This window comes from Ixodes scapularis, unplaced genomic scaffold, assembly GCF_016920785.2.
Source record: "Ixodes scapularis isolate PalLabHiFi unplaced genomic scaffold, ASM1692078v2 PGA_scaffold3__209_contigs__length_174095766, whole genome shotgun sequence".
Taxonomy (NCBI): Eukaryota; Metazoa; Arthropoda; class Arachnida; order Ixodida; family Ixodidae; genus Ixodes; species Ixodes scapularis.
Window position 1 is genome coordinate 12,932,459 of NW_024609868.1, and position 23,275 is coordinate 12,955,733.

The following is a 23,275-nucleotide window of genomic DNA, read 5'->3' on the forward strand; positions in this document are numbered from 1 at the left end:
TCATGCCCAAAATTTCATGCAGGATGTGACCCACGCGGTCTTTTGAGATGCCTACTGTCCCAGCTTTCTTGGGCAACTTCAATCGGCGGTCTGCCATTACGAGATCGTGGATTTTTGTCACGTTATCCTCCGTGGTAGCCGTTTTCGGGGCACTTAGGCGTGACTCATCAAAAACCGACGTCCGACTACGTTAAAACTCGTTAAACCAATTTTTGACTGTCGCCATCAAAGGAGAAAGGTCATCGTACACAGCATCCAAGCGCTCTTTGAGTTCACTGCACGATTTCACTTCCAAAAACAAGAATCGAATCACCGACCGATATTGCTCTTTTTCCATTTTTCTAAAATTTGCGGACACGCCCGCTTTCACCTGCGGTCAAAACAAAAGTACGAGTCCGATTCAGTTGAAATTTCGATAGTAGCCGTCTACGAGAATGTACTACACGATAGTAAATTTCTCTTGCGATAGGGGCGCCATCGGGCGGTGAGGCTAAGTACTTATCAGACCGTCCTCGTACGAGCCCAATCCAGAAATTTTGGCTCCCAAGAAGCTATAGTGAACAAGATCAAGTAGTAGCTATTCAAAATCAAAATTACATTAAATCAACTTATTCTCGACAACCGGCATTTGGTATAGTGTGTACTAAAAATGAAGCAAGATATTTCCACTGAGAGGTTTTGATGCAAACTGCTTACTGAATGAAAAAAAAAAAAAAACGCGGGACTTTAAGGATGGAGGATGAATATACACTGACCTTTTGAATTATCTTGGCGAAAGGCGCGGAAGTAAAGTAGACACGTCGTTACAAACCGGCCTTCCGCAACCCGATTTAAATATTGGCACTTCTTTAGCATTTATCTATCTGTAGGAAAATATATTGGTATGTAGAGAGCAGTCGATAGCTGTGCGCAAGCGTAGGTGAAAAACTCTATTCGTAGATTTCCCGCAAACATTGGAATGCCGTCCTCACCGTGCCAGGCTCATCAAAAACCGCTCCCGCTGAAAATGGCATCATAGATTTTGAAAGAATTCTTTAGTGAAATAAGTCTGAAACAGTCTTTCAGTCACCTCAACATTTTTCTAATAAGATGCAGGATTCAGTAAAACACACCTATAATGCAGCTATACGGTTACGCTCAATGAGTAGCGTCCGTTTTGGTTTATGAGTCGCACTTTTGTATAAGTTCTCAGTATGGTCGCCGGAGCTCAGCAGCGAACCTACGCCTTCGAACCGTCTTCGGATAGCCAGAAGAGCAGGCCATCGGAGGAAACTCTGGAGTTCCTGTTATGTCATAGATATAAATACGGCCTAGATGTTGCACGGTTAAGGTTCACACTTACTCAAATAAAACGCACATAAGTCACACCGCTGTATAAGACGCACCTGCGGAAAGGTGGGGAAAACACCGCGACTTGTGCGCCGAAAAATACGGCATTTGTCTGTAGAATGTTTTTATGCGCATACCCCATGTCCGAAACAATGATGCAGAAACGACAAACCACATCCTGAGTACTAAAGGAGCGAATAGGGCGGATTCAGCGCGCAGCCAATTTGCCTCGCCGCCATTCACCCGTAACATAACCGCTTTTTCGAAGCGCGACTCAAAGAAGCGCGGACGCCGAGTTCGGAACATCAATACTGGAGGGCGCCCATTACCCGTTCCGTAGAAAGCAGCGGAGCTTTTTCTCTGGCTTCCTGTGAGGCGGACTTTTGGTGTCGCTAGTAGTGCCACTTTTGATAGGGCGGGCTCCACGAGGTCTATCTATATTTAGACAACGTACCCTCCAACGATACGATATCTCACGCGTGCAAAAAAACAACGATCGTTCCGGTGAAAGTCTCTTAGCTGGGCCGATGCGTGCCGTAATTGCCGGTATCTCAATCGTCTGCTCTTACCCTCGTCCCCCTTTAAGAAAAGTTAGCTCCCGTAATGCTCGCAATGGCATCAGTGAGTCGGATCGCTATGTGTACGTTAGAGGATGTCCTGCCAATTTTCAGTGCGTTGGTGGTCTACGCATCCATTTTGGCGGCAAGCTTGATTTCGTGCCTCATCTTGTTTCTGTGCTACATCAAAACCCGACAGCTAAAGACCTGGAAGTTCATGAAAAAGTTTCCCGGAGCAAGTTCGACAATGCCAATGATACCGATGCTCTCCACGTGGAAGATCCATCGCACTCTGTCGAAGCAGGCCCACCTTGTTGACTACGGAACTCGTCAGTACCTATTTCTTTATCATTCTTCCTCCGTGAGTACGTTGGGAGATCTTAAAGATTAGCATCATGCAGTACGAGCCAAGATTGTATCGAGCCCATTGTGACTGTAACATATACCTGGAATGCACTTCCTGGAGAGGGTGCGACCTTCAAGTGTTGGTCTTTTGTCACCTTGAGCACGTTTCGGGAATGAGAAGTCGACGCAATCGCGGATGCAACATCTGAAAGATGGCGTCGACATACCATGGCACCAGGATGTCCATTTCAGAGGCCGAACCAATGAAAACAAAACTGCAACTAAATAAGCATTGTTGATCTTGCCAACCGCAATGCGCGTAAGAGAGAAAATGCGCTTCATGGTGTTTTACACTTTGTTTAATAATAGTATGCTGTTTATGTATATTTTGCGGCCATATTTTCATTAGAACCTGTCTGTTCTCTTTTTTTTTTTTTTTGTATTATTACGTACGATATTAAAATAAGAAACAGATGCGTATTGCTTTCGTGTTTCCCTGCCGAACACCTGCGTGATGCACCTCATTTCAGTACCTTTAATATTTATATAGTATTTAACTGTTTTCTAATATTTTTTCGAAACTGGCGGTGAAGAAAAATGAAACCCATGTAGAAAAAATAATTTTAGACGCATTTAATGAACATTTTAAATCGGTTACTAAAACAATGATGTGTTACCTAATTTTGACGCTGACTATCCGCCTATGCCTGATATTGTAATTAGTGAATGTGGTATATTGAATAAGCTTTTGAAATTGGATGTAAAAAATCCCCTGGGCCCGATAGTATCCCCAATGATTTTTATCCAGGTATGATGAATAGGTCTCAAAATATTTATTGGTTCTGTTTTCAAGATCGCTGTCCAAAGGTCAAGTTCCAGACGACTGGAGAATGGCCAGCGTCAAACCACTTCATAAGAAGGGAAACAAGCAGTGCATTCAAAATTACCATCCAATTTCATTGACTTCAACTGCCTGTAAACTTCTTGAACATATAATACATAATCATTTATCAAAATTTCTAGACGAACACAACACCTTGACTAAAATCCAGCATGGATTCCAAAAACGTTTCTGAACGTGTACTCAATTAATTTGGACTGTTCACGACTTCTCCTCGGCAATAAACAATAGAAAACAATTTGCTGATATTTTCATGGGTTTTTCGAAGGCGTCTGATAAGGTCTCTCACAAACTGTTACTACACAAATTGAAGAAATATGTAAGAACACAGAGTTAGTCAAATGGATTTCAGCATACCTTTCAAATCGTCGACAAATCGTATAGTTTACGGAGAAAATTGCTCTGATAGACTTTCTGTTCACTCTGGCGTTCCCCAGGGCACTGTGCTCGGACCCCTCCTTTTCTTGTTGTTTATTGATGATATGGTACAAGATGTTCCAGTAAAAACCAAGTTATACGCTCATGATTATATAATTTACCACGAAATAGCTAGTGCTTCCGATCAACTTTTGTTAAATAGAGCTTTTTAAAATATCGCAGAATGGTCTACGAAGTGGCAAATGACTATTAACTTTGAAAACACGGTTTTATGAGAATTACTCACAAAAGAAATTATTTGAAGTTTGTTTACAATACCAAAATTATTATTCTATGAAAAGTAACACAATATAAATACTTTGGACTATGGATCACTCATAATCATACTTTGATAAAACAGAGTGAATTACGTGACGTCTATTGCTCTTCGAAATTTATTCATTCTTAGAAGGACGCTAAGACTTTCTACCCCTTCTTTGCGTCGTCTAACATATAAAGCTATAGTCTTGCCAACAATACATTACGCGGCTATCATTTGGGATCCCTTCACCAAATTAAACATTAACAAGCTCGATCGTGTGCAGAAAAAGGCAGCTCGATACATTTATAATAGCTTTGGACGTACCTCTATAACCGAACTTTTAACCACAGCTAACTTAAAGTCATTATGTCAGGAAAATCGGCCTTCTCGACTACAATCTTTGTAACAATTAATAAATGGACATTGTAGGATGGATCTGACTTACCTAATAATCTTCTCATCGGGCTACGCTACTTGACGGAAGCATGCCCTCATATTAACTCATTTCCGATCGCATAGTAACTGCTTCAAGTACTCTTCTTTTTTTTTTTCGCGAACGGTGACTGATTGGAGTAACCTTTCTGAAAGTGCTGTTATGAAGCCATCATTGTCGTTATTTGAATCCCTCCAAACTTAGTTTTATCCCTCTGTAAAATATTTGTTCTTGTGTTTCTCCGACTTATTTGCTATTTTGTAAGCCTGCCTGTTTTATTCATCAAATGTACCCACCTGCTAAAATCCCTTTCAGGGATTGCAGTATCAATGAATAGATAAATAACAATAAATAACGCCAATGAACATGGCAATTGATTTTCACCGTGGGTAAAGTCAGCTTCCATGAATGACCTTCGAACCTTTTCAAAAAATGTATAGGGAAAGAAAGTGCGAAACACGGCCACACTACCGAAGGTTACAGCGAACTTTGCGCCTCCGGCAGCTTGAAGTCTGTGAGAAGAATGTTGTTACTCTGTTATAGTAATAGGTACAAAATATCAACCGCGATACAAATATGACGGGTAATCTGGAAGGAAAAGATAACAATAACGCGGCACGTCAGGTTTACGATTATTTCATAATTTAAAGAAGGGAAGGGACATCTCAAATCTGCCGAAGTTTGAGTTCAAACAGGTTCGACTTTTCCGAAAATTTGACAAGAACTTCGACATGCGTTCGACGAAAGTTCGACTATTACACTAATGAGCGGAAGTTTAGAACGAGCTGACGCCAACACACAGAAGAGAGTATCAAACTAGCAAGATGATAACAAGAGTACATTTGATGTTTGGCTTCAGGTTTCGTAAACATTGGGTAGATTTTTTTTTCTTTTTAAATTTCAAATAAACTGTTTTATAAATACCTTTTTATAAAATATTAAATGATCGTGTACAAATTGGGGAACGCTGTTCAAAGTTCAAACTTCCTCGAGTTTTGCCGAAATTTCGAAGATTTCTGGGTAGTAGCCGAACCTCGAGGTTTATTGTAGCACCTCGTGTAAGGCAACTTCTCTCTAATTGAGACTAATAGCCGTAACACGAGTATTGTACATTACTGCGCTCTGATTTGTTGTTGTGTATCGGCTATTTCTGAACCTCTCTTTTTCAGAAGTATTTCAACTCGCCGCGGGGTCTTCGCTATGCTTCAAAAAACAAGGGATGTTCAGGTTTTACGATGCAACACAGGCTGTGCTAGCGATCTACACGGCAGACCCTGTCGAGGTTTGGCTTTTCTTTCTCGGCACTTTTAAGTACAATATAAGACAGCCCGATGGCTGTCTTATTTGGACGCATGCCTAGGGCAATTTCAACAGGAAATTAGTAGGGAATATCTGAAATTCAATCTGTGGGAGCTGCAAACCAGTATAGAAACAAGAGAGCAATATGCCACGTTCAAGGGTATTTTTTGTTCTCTTTAACAGAACTGTGTGTCCACGGACACACAGCGAGCTCCTACAACTGACATTGTATTTGCTAACCTCACACAAACGCGCTCTTATTAAGTGTACACGAAACCAGACCGTAAGTTCTTCAAACTTCATAAGTGTTATAAATTTGCACTATTTACGTATAACTTCATCGTTCAATGTAGCTTAAAGACCTTCATGAAAATAGCCGATTAATAAAACCGAACTTCAGGGCCCGTTTGCTCGAAGCGCGGTTAAGCGCTAACCGCGGCTAAAGTTAACCGCAGTACCTAGGAGAGGGATTTTGAAATCACGTGACTGGCTCGGTAGGGATGCGGGGAGCCACGCATGGCCCCGTCGCTTTGTTTGACAAAATGGCTGCGGCGTACACACTTTCCACGTTCGCGATCGCATTGGTGTTTGTCTACAGGGCCCGTTTGCTCGAAGACGGTTACCATTAACCGCGGTTAAAAGTTGACCACCCTTCCCTACTAGGTACCTACAAGTACCTAGCCAAGTGTGACGAGGGCTGGATGAGCGGTAGCTCCGTGTTTTATTATAGGATGATAACTGGTATCTTCTACTGGTTGTAGCGAATGTAAGTGGCTTCCGTAGGAAAAGTTCCCAAAAAGGGGGGACCCAACAACGCGCGCTACCGGGTTCTCGCGACGCAGCGCGGCATACATTTGAGCAGGCAATTTTTTTGTTGCTCGTTGGTACAGATATTGGGTAAGGTAAAACTAAATTCTCCCTTGTTTCAAAAATTTCTAAATGCTTGGCTGTCTTAATTAAAGACAAGCCTCGTTGAAATTTCCTTCCAAGTTCGAAAAGAACGACGAACTTCAGTCCTAGAAAAAATAAGGAAGAAGTAAACAGTGAAAGGCGGGCAGTACACCGGCAGCATGGTTGGCCAAAATGTAACAACTGTATATAACACCATCATAAATTGAAAAACCTGTAATTCGGCTCCAGTGAAAATAGACCTATTAGTAGATTACCCAAGCATCGAGGAGAACGCTGGAAGTGTAATTCTACGGTCCGCACGCGCTGGCCTTCCTCTTATAAAATATTCGAAGTAAATAATCATAATTGACTTCGTAAGTGTGACGTCATGGGTCCAAACAAACCGTTGCTAGGGTCGTTGTTATGGACAAATACATGTGGCTAGGTTTCGCTGCGAAAACCCGACCGTTCAAAAATCAGGAGTGGGATTTAAACTTCTAAAAATCACAGATATCGAAAGCTTGAATGTCATATATGTTTCGACAGAAGTGTGCCAGCAATCGCTTGTTTCTAAAATATTTATGACTGCAACTTCCGGTCCTCAAGATGCCTGCAGCAGACGACGAATGCAAGAAGTATGCCGTCTGCCACACGCCGGCAGGCCAAGCCGGCGCCGTCGTTTGAATCGTGTTAATAAGGATATTGCATTTGTTCTAAATATAATGATTTTGAGACTTAAAAGAATTTATGGTGGGGTGCGATGCCAAATATGGTTTATCGAAAGTCCGGGCGTCGATTGAGATGATCTTCTCCTAAAAGATCGCATTAGACCCGTGAGAAAAGCACTTCAGGCGATCGGTCGAGATCCCAAATTTTGTTTGTGGACTCACGCTATGTGAGGGTGCGTCGTACCTGGTTGTGACCACCGCTGCAGGTTACTGAAAAATCGCAATAGACATGGAATTCTTTAATAAACTGACAACCTCAATAATAATAATAATCATAATAATAATCAACGAATTACCTTGACGGCGTACGATTTGTTTCTCATACTGGTTTGCACTACGCCGGTAATGCACTTCAGGTCGTCGTCGTAAATGATCGGCATGACGTCGTTTGATTTTACGGCATTTTCACCCCTCTGAGGTAAGCTGGGTTCTTCACAGGAAAAAAACGCACATTGCGGAGGTCTCTACGGCCACGGCAAAGCACTTGTTTTTGTCGCTTGTATACCGACGCAATTCAATGAAGACGCCCGTTGCAACAGAGGCCAGCAAATCTATCGTGTCGTCTGCTACCAAAGCAAGCGGAGTGTAATACTTCAGAAATGGCTTTCATTATTGCTATACGACACTGAGACGACAAGAACATATTCATAAATAGATATCAAGAAGTTAGGTTGCTTACAAAAAATTATTTACTTGTAAGCAAAACTCTAGCCTCATGTGGAGTTTCCATGCATTAGTTCATAGCAGCGTCCCTAGCAACGGTTTGTTTGGACCCAGACGCCATGTTGTGACGTCATCACTTACGGGGTCAAAAGGCTTTGACGACCGCGCGTACGAGGCAAAATTTGCTTTTGACTTTTGCTTTAGAACAATTACAACTGCAAACGACAGCACGAGCAACCCGTGTAACTGCACTCGTAGCATCCACCTCGGTGATTGGGAAATTTAGAAAAAGGTCTATTGGGAAGCTGTCTGCTTTTGTGTGCTATCAATACCCGGCCGATTGAGTCAAGGCAATCCACTTTCCGGAGACGTTGCCATGCCGACAATTATCGCGTTCATTTAGGCTTAGGAATGGCCAGAATCAAAAGACTATCTTAAAAACGCGGCGAGGTCATTGCTTATGCTTTGCGATTTAAGTAAGGTAAAGCAAAGCGAAAGCCTCCTGCACCATTCATTGCTGACTAACGCGCCCGATATTGCAGCTACAACGACATACTAGTTTCAAAGCGAGCGCGGCGCTCATTCACCAAGGCACCGCCATGTTTCTCCGCATCCCTACCGAGCCAGTCACGTGATTTCGAAATTCCTCACCTACGTACTGCGACTAACTTTAACCGCGATTAGCGCTTAACCGCGCTTCGAGCGAACGGGTCCCGACAGGTTAAAAGTTACGTCATGAATACATACATTCTAGTATGACGACCTTCATATCTGACAGAGGCGACTCGAGTGTGCCAGCAAGATCCGTTCCTCAAAAACAAGAGATATTCATCAGTAACGTATCTGTACTCGCGCTTAACCAGAAGGCTTTTCAGATAATGCGGTTTATGCGTAATATGTATAGTGCAGCAAAACGAATGGGCAATGAACGGTTTAAACGTGCCTATGGAAGTAGGCGACTTGAGCCACAACAGCGTTTTCCTCCGAAAGGAGAGGAGGGGGGGGGGGGGGAATTCCTTTACACTTCATTCACCCGTACGTCTACATGAAAGCGAAGACTAGAGGTACAAGATGGTGGTTTGGAAAAGTGCTTTCTGGGAAAGAGCGTTGGCTCTATTGTCAGCGACCAGCTAAAGAAACACATAGTCCTGGACATCCTGCTATCGCTCCGATGTTAATGATTTCGCGGAATCGACAAATAACAACGTCCAAGAGCCAATCACGAAAAAGAAGCCTGGAGATAATGTCAAGCTCTGCGTTTCTTAAGATGTCGGTCACCATACTGCACGTGAGTCAAAGCGACCGTCGGCCGTTTGAACGGACCGCATAATCGGTTTCTTAACTTATCGGGATATTATTTTGGACACAAGGGGTCGAATATCTGTGCCTTATGGCTATCAAAACTACAAAAAATTAGCTTACCTCAGCAAATAGTAACAAATTAAGAGCGTTAATTCGCTAACTGCGGCGGCAGTCTGCTAAAAAAAAAAGAGTGAATGGTGCGTCAGCCGACAGGAATGTAAGACTGCAGGCGTCCCCCTAACGTGCCGATATTTTTTATACCTTTATAAATTAAACGCACTGAATGGACACAAATCTATCAAGAAAGATTCTTTGCCGGGAAAATCCGGCAATGTCAAGATTTGCCGTCCCCTCTCGGCACTTACGTCACTCGGACGTCTTTCAGTCGCGGATGGCCATCAGAGGTACCGAATTCACGCACCTCGTTTGTTACTCTTTACTCGGGTAAGATCATATCGTTTTAAACAGGTATTTATACACAAAAAAAAACTTAACCATGTCCTACCACTTTTGTACAAAAGGTTAAATCGATACGGTACGAAACCAATTTATGCAGCTCCTCAAACAACAAACGATACCTTTGACTCACCCAGTAGAAAGGGAGGTTTTCAGATGCTGCCCAGCAAACTTAAAGGGTGCAAGAAGTATACGTGTCGAACATGTGTTTTGCACATAATTTATTCGTGTGCATTTTTTTTTTGTTGTTGTTTCAGGAACTTTTGACCAGCAACGTTATTTTGGACAAGGGAAAAGAATATGATATCATACGTCCCTGGTTGGCAAGTGGTCTCCTAACAAGGTTGTCCTTATATTTATATTGAAAGAACCCAGGAAACTATCATAACCAACAAATCTAATTGATGTTTCAGTGCAGGATCCAAATGGAAGCTCCGACGGAAACTTCTAACACCAGCCTTTCATTTCCGAATACTGGAAGACTTTTTGCCCATAGTAAATACGCAGTCGAGGGTGTTCGTCGAAAACTTAAGAAGCCAAGGGAAAGAACGTTCGTACAACATCGTTCCTCTGGTCACCATGTGCACTCTAGACATCATCTGTGGTATGTAGCTTCTATACATTTAGTTTGGCCTATGTAGTTGTTTTTCTAAATCAAAACTCCTGTCTGACAGAGAAACTAAACAGCATTTCACGAGCCGGAAAAAAGAAGAAAAAGATTACATAACATTCACAAATTGTAGCCTTTTGCGTATGGCGGAACTTTGGAAAGTAAATTCCGTATATTTAATATATATATATTTCTTGGCATATAATCAAAAACAGTTACTTCTGTGTAGATTTTGCACGAAATTGGCTGAAAAACACGCAAATAGTGCGTTTATAAAAAATACGTTATCTTTATTCTTTAATTAAGCGCTCGAATCTACCGTGTAGAAGATCCACTAACACATTTAGACATGTCAGGTTATTAGAACTCAAATTTAAATTTCACTGCCTACTTTTCTTTTTTTCAGAAACTATAATGGGATACGTTATTAATGCCCAAAAGAACAAGTGCTCTGATTATGTTCAAGCAATTCAAGTGTGAGTTCAAACATGTGTCTAATAATTTTGTGACAACTTGCGTTATTTCACGACTGTTCTCACGTAAAGAAGTGATAATTGGGAGCGAGTTAATAATGTATACCTGGCCGCAACATCATACATGGCACCGTCGATATACGTATTATCCTGGCTCTTCACCGCATCTTTTGCAATCTCGCCATCACGGCTGTTCTCGCTAAGAGATCGGGTTTCCGGGATCATATTTTTCCCACGCTCCACAAACGGTTAAATTACAAATTGTTTCTCGTTCTCAAGGATAATACATTCATATCTTTCCTGAAAGTTTCTGTGCTTATGAAAGAAATATAAACAATGTGATAGTGCTAAAAAAACAACTATGGCTGTGTCAGTTTACTGTTACCTCAAGCCTTTTGTCCTGTCGTGTTAAACTTAACAAGATTATGACTTTTTTCCTGATCTACATTTTTTTAAATATTTTGTTGATTTGTTTGTATTTGTCCAGAGTTGGAGAAGCTTTCACGCGCCATCTTGAATCGCCAGCGTTCTGGATCGAACCTATTTTCCGCCTATCTCAATCTGGGAGACAGTTCTACGACAGCATAAAAGAACTGCACGAATTTACCACAAAGGTAATAATATCGGAACGGTTATCTTTTCCTAATAGACCTTATGACTATGCAAAACATGCACCGAACAAATATTGCTCACGAAAATGCAACAAAGCTCACAACCTTAAACTCCCGCGCATGGAATTGCAATCCGATGATCTGTGCGCCGCACCTTATGTCCCTGCTCGTGGAGTCACGCGCGTGCAAATTTCAATTTTGTTAGGTTTCCTCGCATGCATGGGTCTCCGACCGAGATGTAGTCAAAAGCATGCTTAAAAATGTGCATAGGCTTCTGCTGAACATTAGATTTCAATTGCGCACAGAACAACGTGTTTTCTACAAACAAGCCCGGCCGCGTTTGCCCATACAAGGTGCACGGCACTGCGCGTGCCCTGAAACCAGAACAGCAGCGTGTTGGTCACTATAGGAGGGGTCCCCAAACCTTTTTGGCTAAGGGGCCGCATTAGGTATCCGTCGCGGTCTTGAGGGCAGGGGGGGAAAAAAGTCAATATAGACGAGAAAAAAACTAAATGAATAAACCTAACCAAGCATTAAAACGCAGAAATGCATGTTAGATTAAGAATTGAAAGAAACTTTAAGGTGGTTAATTACATTTATCAATTTAAAATTTAAAAAAAAAATCAAACGAAAACGTTTTAAAGTTCTTACGTGTAGGAATGAGCCGGCGGGGCACTCAAGGCCGAAGCGGACTCGCCTAAGAAATAAAACACAAAGAAAAGCACAGCAACGCAGATACATCGTCACGTAAGCCGTGGAGAAGGCGGGGGTGCCGCGCATGCGCAGTGGGGGAGCACTGTGTGGCAAAGGAAAACGTGGTGCGCTCGCGTCCGCTCTGCAGCTAATGGCAATTTACGTGCCGTTTCGCTCAGTCAACTGGGTATTTATGTTCCGTTTGTCGCTGCTACAGACATCGGACAACGCCGCCTTCGCTCCATGGGACAGTTTATGCTTTCGCATTAATATTTGGCCATCTATGACGTCACACGACCCTTGTGACCAAGAAAACTCACCAGGCATAATTCAAAGCGCATGAGAACTTCGACACATTCAAGTAGTGCAAAAGACTAATGAGAATGATACAGCTAACGTTGCCAATATGCACTAGTTGTGACAAGGAACACTAAGCACAATTTTACACGGCAGCGTAAGTGCACAGATACGAAGCAGGGGTCTAAGAACGGCACGTGATGTTGACGATGACCATGTTCATTTAATGATATGGCTAGAGGACCCGCGTTACGATGCAGTTTCTCTCACTTCTTTTTTTTTTTCCTGGCACGCTCGTATGCGCATTTGGAGCACGTCGCGGCACCGTTTTCATACGCGCACTTCTTTCTGCGCCAGTAACAGCGGGTCTGCTGGATGTAGATAGCGGGCCGGTCGGAAGACTTCCGCGGGCCCGATCTGGCCTGCGGGCCGGGGTTGGGAGATCCCTGGTCTATATGATCAGGCTGATGTGTTATAGATTTTAGAGCGCAGCTCTTAGGCGCCCTTTTCCGGCTTAAGCGGCGTCGCCGTCGGCGTAACCGCGCGTTGCATTATATCATAATTACGTCACATGTGACGTCACGTGTGACGTCACGAGGGCAAAATTTCCCTGCTGAATTTGCCGAAAAATTTTCCGCTAAATTTAGCGGTAAAATGTTTGTCTAATTTAGCGGCAAAATATTACCCTCGTGACGTCACACGTGACCCTCCCCTTCGTACCCTCCCCTCCCCCTCCTCAAGAGTTGCGCTCTCCATAGAATTGTAAACGTCTTTCATTTCTTTTTTTATTCGAGCTATAATTGACATGATTAAAAGAAGGAAAGGCGACCGATTACGGGATTTAACATATTACACCGTGGGACCAAGTTTAAAGCGTGTCGTAAGTACTCCCGACGCCAGTCAATACGACTCTAATAAATGAATTCCGCTTTATCTGATAATTTCGTTTCCTAAGCCCAGTGTATATCATTGCGAATGTGTACAAATTTGTTTCATATTGGGAGCTGAATGTCGCTAGCGACCTGGTTCCCTTCCCTGTCGGAACTGATCAGAGCGACTGTGTTCAGGGCGGCAACGGAGCAGATAAGCTCTTTCGAAAAATACTAAGAAAATTTAGGAGTTAAATTTTACTCTGAACAGACAGCGGAAAACGTAGTACAGCCTATAATTAACAAGCTTTAATTCAATCACATTATTTAGTTCGTCACAAATAGATCGAACGGAAAATACAATAATCGCACGGGTTTTGTCGCGGAATCAGCGAAAAAGAAGTGTCACAGGTGCGGGACGCTTCGATTTTCAAAGGAAGCCAGGGTCGTGCGACCCTGGTGCCCTAATTAGGTTCCTATTCCTCTCCCTGCGATTCTCGAGAGAAACTCTGGTTCCGTTAAAGATGGGTTCTACAATTTTTCCGTAGTGTATTTTCTAAAAAAAAAAAAATTCTTCTTTTTAGAGTTCGAAACAAAATTCAACAGAAGAGAAAAAGCCTAAAAGCTCCCTTTTTAAGGGAAAGAACGTTGGACTCCTTTTTCTCGTGTTCCTTTACTATAAAATATTTCCGTTTAAGAGGTGAGCACGTTGTTCAAATTATACGTTACGGAAAGAATAAACACAGGAACGACCACGACGACGCAACACTCGACTGTTTCGTCGTGTCCCTCCCTGTGTTTATTTTCAGTAAGATGTACAGTAATGATGAATGAAAGAAAATCCTACAACGAGAAAACATACTGAGAAAGCATGTAGGGACGACGTTTCAACGGCGGCTACAAGTAAACCTCATTGAATAATGTCCCATTTCTAGGTGATTCAGGAGAGGAAGAAAGAGCTACAAAATGAGCCCCGGGAGGCTTTCGACAACGCTGACGACGACGACGTGTATGGCATGAAGTCAAGCCACAAGAGAACATTCCTTGACATCTTGCTTCGCGAACATTTAAAAGATCCTCATAATTTCACCGAAGAAGATGTCCGAGAGGAGGTCGACACGTTTATGTTCGAGGTAAACACTTTGACTTATGCCATAAGTGGAAAGGATTGCAACACCGAAAGACAAGAGAGTAGAAAGAAGTAAGAAACCAAGCGCTGGATTAACAACTGAATCCTAAAGAAAGACTACGTCATAACTTATAAACAAATTTCGTGTCATCGTGGTTTATTCTATTTTATTTTTCGAATTTGTGTGTGGGAAGGGGGGAGATTTTCGTTTGTGCAACCTGGGTTTTTCGATATCAGTTTTTGTTCTGGAACAAAACATCCGAGTTTATCGGGGCTTATGCTAAAGAAAATAGGACATAAACATGAGATTCCCCAACTCCACGGAATATACGCGTGATCCGAGTACTTTTAAAACGGCCCGGCACCACTAAAAAGATAAACGCGATAAGATGTGTAGTTTTGAAGCAAAAAAAAAAAAACCTCGTGGACAGCTCATTTGGGAGCGCACTCCTGGTCAACATGAAATGAAACTGCTGACAACGATTTACTCCCCGTGAAGCTTCGGTTTTTGTTTTTTTTTTTGGTTTTTTTTATATATAAAACAGAAACTCCGACTTCGGGTTAATCGGTTTCCCCAAATTGTGATATAACCGCCTCGGGCGTTTATTTTCAAGTTTTATCTGTATTTACCGAAAACACGGAACCTTACGGAACCGCGTCAAACAAGGGTTGTCTGACGTGTTCGCTTGACAAGGAATGATGCGGTTGTTTTTTTTTTGTTTTTTTTTTTTTTTGTGGTTTTACAGTTTGCATTATAGAGTCAGCCTGTTCGTCATTGTAGTTCTTTATTGTCTGTCACCGCTGTCATACTTTCCTTTTTTTAAATTATATCTCTCCCAGAGTATACGGGGAAGTTTAACCCAACATTGCAGCAACATGTAGAATGTGTGTGATTAAATGAAGAAACTCCATACGAGCTCCAAAACAGAAGTTTGAACTAAAGTTGTAATTCCAGACGTTTTCTTACTCGTTTAGAGTAATTAAATACATGTAAGAGCGGGCAGCATCGATTATTTATATATTTAACAGAGTCAAAATGTTAGATTCGTTATCTAACATCAGAATGTTTCTTACCCCTGACTCGTCATTTATTTATCTTTATTAGAAGAATTGTAGTCTCTAATCCTACCTCTAAAGAAGTGGATGTTGTAACTTGCTTAGTACTCGACTGACGCTAGTCTACCATACAACCATTCCATACGGGCTTTAGATTACGCAATTATTAAATGCTAGCTTAAAGTGCACGCTAAATATTTCTATAGACCACTCTAGGTTATTTTCTTAAGTAAGTATACCCGTGTTTTACCGCACGTTTTATCGCCAAAGGGTGCGTTATGAGCCTATGTCAGTTATTAACCCTGTTTAAATTACATACATTTTGAAACAAAACGAGTGAAGTTATTTCCTTCCGCACAAAAGATGCATGGCTTCTTGAGCCAACGTAAGCATTTCCCGCTTGGTGCATCTTCTCAGGGACACGACACCACAGCCATGGGCATCAGTTGGGCTCTATACCTCATTGGTCTCTACCGGGAACAACAAGACTTAATTCATCAAGAGTTGGATTCCATCTTTGGTGATGACAAGGTCCGACAGATTACATCAAACGACTTGAAGGAAATGAAGTACCTAGAGTGCTGTCTGAAGGTAACCGGTATTTCAGCATGCGTCTCACAATATATATGTCGGCCGCTAAGGGCTTTCTTTTAATCGCAGGAATCACAGCGCCTGTATCCATCGGTGCCGTTTATTGCCAGAACGTGCTCGGAAGATCTCGTTATTGGTGATTATATCGATCTGCCTCTTTTTACTTGTCTTAACTCTTCCGTACCTTTCGTTGCGTTGTGGTCGATTAAGGCTCACTGCCACTGTAGCATTGGTCCACGTACGCCTGACTGCACTGCAGTATGTCTTACGTCTAGATGCGGCCACGAGCCACGATAGAAGCCACAAGGCGTAATTTTTGCTACCATGAACTGCAGAGGATATTATACAAGCCCGAAGCCAATCCATTGCGCCTTAATTGACTGGGAAAGCTTGTAGTGTCTGCTATGGTTCATTGTAAGCTGAAACTGAGCATAGTCGTGTACTCCAACCAAAAGGCTTTCTGCATTTTATCTGGTTAACGAAGGTAAAAGCAAGGAAAGCCGTACGCACGTTTCGACCATAGAGCTATTATATTGAATGCTAGAGGTTCAAATTGCTCTAGTGTTATACATAACTTCTGTTTACAAATTGAAGCACACGCAGACCAGTTCACTTTTGCGGTGCTCCTTTGCTATGGGAAAAGGCGCACATTTTATCTCTTTGCCGGAGAATATCAAGAATTACCTTTGTTACTTGGATCGTAGCGAATACTAAGTGCCTTTATTAACATTATGAAATTGAAATTGTTTGAGTTACAGTTATTTTACGATCAGTGAGCGATGTTAAAGTTCGCAGTATTTCGGGCCCAATCCTATGTTCCAGGGCAAGTGTGTTAAGACAAGCGACGAATCTAAGCAGGAATACCAGTCGGAAAGAACCTAGGATGACGGTAATATTGATAATTTGCGAGAGTTATATGGGACTAAAATTACCCCCATTTACGAGCAGTTAAAACGCGTAAAACAATAAAATTGCAGGCACTATGATATAATAAAATATGATTCTCTTCTTATTATTACGCTAAATTTTTCGGGCGGCTAGTTTCCTGGCTTTCCTCCATTTTAAAAGTTTTCGAGCATGCAGATATGAGTCTTGAACGCTAGAACAACCTTACCATTGTACCCATGTATGAGTTTTAGTGTGAATAGGACGAATGCCCATTAATTGGCTTCACTTTATTTTCGCCGTCTACATGCACATGTACTGATACAGCGTATTTCTAGACGCCTCTCTTGATTTTCTAGATGCTCTTTATTGTTTTGGGACGTGAACCCACCTGCAGAAAAGCGCCAATGCCATGTTCGCACTAGCAGTATCGGACAGTGAACATAAATACATGTACGAAGGTACATTAGCACCGTTTTTCATGCCATGAATATGAAAGAAAAACGCTGAAACCGGCCAATATTTTCATTTGCGTGACTGAGAAATGTTCCAAGCCATTTAGTACATGTGAATTATTCGTCACATTTGCTCTTATAATCAAGCGCAGGGAGAAAGTGCACCCACCTTTTCCCATATAAATGCAATACTGGAAGTCAACATGGGACTGGTTGCCGTCTGCTTCAGTTCGAAACCTCACATTAGAGCCAGTTGGACTACCAGCGTACACAATATTAACTCTATGGTTTCGACAGCAAGAAAACAGGATGCACTGAAATAAGGCGATTTAACTTCTCTGTGTATAATTTGGCAGGCTAATTGCAACTGTTCAGCCCTGATGATTACTCAAATGGACATTAGTGCGTCCAGTACGTATAGTGCGTGGAGTGTCCATGACACCGTCAGCAGGAGCGCGATTTGGTATTAAAATAACAACTATTCACATTTGTATTTTGTTTTTATCCGTGGCTTTTCCTTCAGCTGGAAACACGGTGCCCAAGGGTGCGACTGTCCAAATCCCGATTTACAACCTGCACAGAGACGAAACCGTTTTCCCAAAGCCCGAGGAATTTATCCCCGAGAGGTTTCTTCCGGAAAACGCCAAGGGGCGGCATCCCTTCGCGTTCGTTCCTTTCTCGGCCGGCCCGAGGAATTGTATCGGTAAGTGAACGCGTGAGCATATCAGATCTCATATAATGACGCCCTCTAAAAAAAAAAAAAAAATGTCTCGTGCGCTCGCTTCCACACGCCTGACAGCTAGAGAGCATCTCGATCTATATAAAACGATGTTTGCCAATGACGAACCCAAATCAAATTCGTGCACTTTGATCTGCGATGCTGAACTGAGCTTATCTGTAGCGTCATGCAAACTCTACAAGCGCGGATTTGGCCACTATGCGGTACGCAAGTTCGTCTGCTTCTTACGCAGGGGTTGCAATGACGTCAGAGCGCCGTCTTCTGACTGGCTCTGATTGGAAGGATAGCGGGCAGACCTCAAAGCAAGCTACCTTGAGGTACCCACTATCCTTTCAATCGGAGCCAATCAGAGCTCGGCATTTTGACGTCATCGCAACCCTTGCAAAAGAAGCAGACGAACTTGCGCTCCGCATAGGCAGTAACAGGTTAGGAAACGCTGCTCGTGTTGAAGGTTCCAAGCATGTGATGATTACTCCGGGCCAATGAGATTGCAGCTTTTGTCAATAAGAGGGGGAAAAAAAATCACGAAGCAAGAAACATGATAAAAACCACGCCCTGCGTTTCTTAGACTGTCTGGGACTATAGCCCTTTGCCTTATCTTTATTTCTTGGCTAATATTCAAAACCTTCGATTTGGACATAGAAATGGTAAAATCTCGTTCATATAGACCACTTTACTTATCGCAATGATATTTACGTAATTCCTACCTATACTTCGTTTCAGCTTAAGTTCACGCGCCGCTGGCGCTATACGAGCTAATGGGACCAATCAAGCAGCATCAAAAGCACAAGTCAGTAGGTGTTTTCTTTTTTATGATTTACTCAGTAATTATAAAACACGTACAGAAACATGCGCTTTTGACACTGCCTGATTGGACCCATCAGCTCGTAGCGTCAGCTGCGTTTGAATTTAAGGTGAAACGTGTAGTCACTCTCCTGCGCATAAGAAACTTGGAGGACGCTTAAGCTTCGCCTTTAAGAGTGGAACGCGATAGCGAAACATACAAACATAGGAACTCCCGCGCGTTCCCAAGCGAACGTGCCTTGCGTGTGTCTGGCTCGCAACCGAAAGCCGCCTAAACGTTTTCAAATATTTTTTTTTTAAGGCATCTGATTTTTTTTATAAAGTGAAATCATTTGAGACATGCGGCAACCTCGATTTCGCATTACATATCATATTTTCTAATTATGTTTCAAATCACGTCACGTTTCATGTGAGCATCGTGGGTTGTTTGAAATTCTCGCCCGAGGTCATGTGGCTGTGACGTCATGACCCTATCGACCAATCCTGGATTTTAGCGAACGCCACCTACGCCCGTTTTTCTGAGACACAAGCTACTTAGCCCTTTCGCGGTACAATCTGAAATCGCAATTTACGATGTGATTCAATTGGCGATCTTGTTTTTGATCTTACTATTTCCAGGGCAACGCTTTGCGATGATGGAGGAGAAGATTGTCGTTGCAAACGTGCTGAGGAACTACAAGCTGCGTTCTCTGCATCACCGTGACACGATTAGAGTTGTTGCCGAGATGGTTTTGCGCCCCAAAAACGGGCTGTTCGTGCAATGTCTTCCGAGGTGATAGCTGATTCTGCCATCCTCGACTGCAGCACCGAAGCCAGACAGTTTTATTATTGGGTAAAGAGCGGTGATTACAATGAAATTATACACGCGCGACATCATTATTCAGTGATGCATACATCTAATCATGTGGCTAGTCCTTGGATGAAGTTACAAACTTCAAAATTCATGTAAATGTTTCTACATGAATACTAACTAACTATAAGAATTAGAAAACTAGGCAACTCGAAAAAATATACGCACGCTATATATCGAAGGCTCTGTCAGTGTTAGAAAATGGTTGTATTCAAACTGAATGTATGCTACTATTATGGTAGGTTAATTCGTTTTTTTAGAGCGCAGCTCTTAAGCGCCAGTTTCCGGTTTGAGCGGCGACGCCGTCGCCGTCGGCGTAATCGCGCGTTGCATTATGGGACGTTTCCCATAATGCAACGCGTGACGTCACGTGGGTCACGAGTGGCGTCACGAGGGTCACGAAGGTCACTCGTGAAGGTCACGACGAAGGTCACGACCTTCACAGTGACCTTCGCGAGGTCTTTATGACTGACATCACGAGGGTCAATAGGCTCATAAGTGACGTCACGAGGGAGGGCGAGGAGGAGGGGAGGAGGAGGAAGGGAGGAGCAGAGGGAGAGGAGGAGGAGGCGCATACCCTCCTCTCCGTACCCTCTCCTCCTCGTGCTCAAGAGCTGCGCTCCACTTCGGCATTATAGGGAGTTGTAAACGTCTTTCATTTTTTTTATATATTTCATGTCAAATTACACGCACGGTATTTATTTAGGAATCCGTTAGTGTTGAAAAAACTTGTATGCAAACGGAACGTATGTTACTATTTTTGTATGCTAATTTGTTTTCTTCTATTGTATGCCTGTAATTCTGTTCAGCTTTGCTTTCTTTCTTGTTTTTTGTCTGCTCTTACGGTTGTTGTTGGAGAGTCAGTTGTTTTGTGAAGCAACTACTAAGTTGATTTTTTCTTTCCCTACGCTTTCTCCCTTGGAGAAAAATAAAGAATTTCAGTTTGGATTTGATATCTTGCAACTATATGACAATTTGTTTTACATTGTGCATCTTTTAGGCCCTCTAGTTTTGCCTTTGACTCTGTATGGTTAAAGACATAAAATATATAAGCACCGCCTATAGGTTGTATGTATACAAAGACAAGATTGTTTGTGTAGCTGCTTTTACTCTGATATGTTTCATTGTTGCGGGAAGCTACATATACACTCAAATGTCAATATAACGTCTGTTTTCACCTGTTTCCTCTTTTTTCCAAATCTTTATTCCTGGCATTCTATGTCGCCGAAAAAAACTGTAATTCAATAAACCAAATGAATCAGATGCTGGGTACACTATTTTTCAACTTTTCTTTTTGAAATACTCTTGAAACCGAATTGCATGGTGTCGCTGTGCTCAGATGCTTTATCATAATTGTCGGTGCGATTAAGCCAATCATTCCCAGGGATACAATTTTGAGTCGCTGGATGCAATAATCTAAAGACCAATAACCACGGTTACGCTGACTCTCCATTCTAGAGACCGAACCAAAGGGTGATCACAGAGAGGCCGTGTGTTTGCGTTAATAACATACTGCGCCACAAAATATTTTCAGAGGACTGAAATTCAATAACGTTCTTTATGTTTCTTGATACAAGGCGTTCTTCATTGCCTGTTCACTTTAAACAGCTAATCGACTAGCCTGCAACGTTTAGTCGGAAATAATCCAGAGAAGTAACAAAATTGAATTCTTTATTTCCCCGTCAGGAGAAAACAAACCCAAGATCTCTAGAGTAAATTACAGGCCGACAAAAAACCCAACTTGTGGGTTCCCACACTCTGACGAAGTCTAAACTAAACAAAAAAGTGCATAACGCTGGCGTAGGATGAACACGAAAAAAAAAGGCTTCCTTGCAGCCTCAAAATAGCGCCGACTAGCATTTAAGACCCGTATGTAAGCCTCCTAGCAGACAGTCGACAGCCACTCTGAAGCCCCAGGAGACTTTGTCAAAAGATGATCTGACTAGGGATTAATTATTGCAGTGTAAGCCTGATACTGGAGCCGTTTCACCGAGGTTTGGGTTGCACGCTGAAGATTTATTGCGCTTTAAATCAGTTCTTTGACCTCCGTTGATAACTCCCAGGCATCATTGTTTGGTTTCGGCTAAAAATGACTAGAACTGACACCCACAATCTTCAGCCAGATAAAGAGGAAAAAGCAAAGGGCAATTTCAGGAATGAGCATGTATCGGTCCTGTACCCATCTCACTTGAGCTTTTATTCTTTTTGTGCACTGATTGATCGTTTTGCCGGATGTGGAACTGATACGGTGCGTCAACAAAAACTATTTAGCCATAAAATAACAACTAGGTGATTAAACCCTTCCGGTACTGGCACTGAGCTGAGGGAGTTCACATACTGGCTTTACTACAGGTATTATATATACATATATAAACACTTGACCACGTCGCAGTTAGAAGTCAAAAGTAGACTTAATGAGTATTTTAGGCCTTCTTTACTCGTTGATAATCTTGCGCGACCGCTTCCGAAAACATTGACGCCCTACATGGACCTCAATACGCATATGTTTTGAGTGGTAGCCCTTTCCAGTGCTGAAAGCGTTATTACAGTTGCACAAGTGTTTCCCGAAAACTACCAAACATTTTGTTGGCTGCTTCAAATTATCGGGCGGAGTAAGTGGTATGTCAAGCATTGCTGACGTCTTTAGGTATTACCCAAAACAAGGCGCGTTCTCAAGGTCATCGCTTGAATCGCCGATTCTGTTGGGCAGCACTCGACCAGACACGCCCCTAGCGGTTCACATTAGCTACGGGGAGAAGAAATGTAAATTACTCGATCTTTTGTGACGCAGCGGTCGTCTGACGTAACTAAACGCTGACGCAACTTTTCTGTCCACTCCGTGTGCCCCGCGGCCGATCGAGGTATCGATAACGCCAATATTTAAGACGGGCCTTGTGCTGTTACGACTGGCTTCCTTAACTCCGTCCTGGAGTTCGCCTTCACCTTTCACCAACGGCACTAGACAGTCACGTTCAGATTCCCGAGATCGGCCCTTGAGTCATTGGGCCGGTGGTGGCCTTCGAGAAGGGCTCCAAACACAAAAAAGAAGGTCTTCCGGAAGCCACGAGACCATCTGAGATCATTGGCCCTCGCAAGGCCTGTTTGTGTGTGTGTGGGTCTGTCGATGTTGGGTTTGAGAAAGAACGTCGACTCCTTACATCAGCCACCGGAGCGAGCGCGGCAAGAATGTCGAGGGATCGTATCATCTGCCCCTCGCTGAAAGAACACCCGGAAATTGCATCAGCCGCCCCCGCACTTCGGACACCTCGTGAACACCCGAACACCGGGGAAGGCTCCCCTGTCTTAGAGGGCCTTCTCGCCCTCGGAGGGCTATATAACATAGGCTCGGGAAGCCCCAGATATCCAATAAACGTATTAGCCAGCCAGCCGAAGTCGCCGATTGCCGACTAGCCAGTCGACCATGCTACTTGTATATTCACTGTACATAAAATTGCTACTTCAGTAGCCCCACTCCAGGCCTGTTTCGTCGGGGCCACGCTAGCAACGAGCCACAGCCCCGACTTTTGGTGCGCGCATGAGATCGTCACCTTCCGAACGCAACGGTGCTTGATAAACGCCGACCTGTGGCGAAAACACTGACCCCTTAAAATTGTAATCTCCTCGCCAATA

The 23,275-nt window shown here is 42.8% G+C and overlaps 1 protein-coding gene across 1 annotated transcript; it reads left to right on the forward strand.

Annotated features, from left to right (window-relative positions):
- The first annotated feature begins 1,557 nt into the window (after nucleotides 1–1,557).
- On the forward strand, nucleotides 1,558–20,608 carry LOC115332267 (cytochrome P450 4c3). Its single transcript, XM_029994687.4, has 11 exons — nucleotides 1,558–2,215; nucleotides 5,414–5,526; nucleotides 9,841–9,926; nucleotides 9,997–10,187; nucleotides 10,600–10,669; nucleotides 11,154–11,280; nucleotides 14,072–14,269; nucleotides 15,739–15,912; nucleotides 15,982–16,048; nucleotides 17,776–17,955; nucleotides 19,414–20,608. The coding sequence occupies exons 1-11, from the start codon at nucleotides 1,933–1,935 to the stop codon at nucleotides 19,569–19,571; spliced, it is 1,647 nt and encodes a 548-aa protein (XP_029850547.2). The 5' UTR covers nucleotides 1,558–1,932; the 3' UTR covers nucleotides 19,572–20,608.
- Nucleotides 20,609–23,275: the final 2,667 nt, after the last annotated feature.

Coding starts and splice junctions, on each gene's coding strand:
- LOC115332267 (XM_029994687.4), top strand. CDS start 1,933: ATGCTCGCAATGGCATCAGTGAGTCGGATCGCTATGTGTACGTTAGAG. Junction 11,281..14,071: donor TGCACGAATTTACCACAAAG/GTAATAATATCG, acceptor TCCCATTTCTAG/GTGATTCAGGAGAGGAAGAA. Junction 17,956..19,413: donor CGGCCCGAGGAATTGTATCG/GTAAGTGAACGC, acceptor TACTATTTCCAG/GGCAACGCTTTGCGATGATG.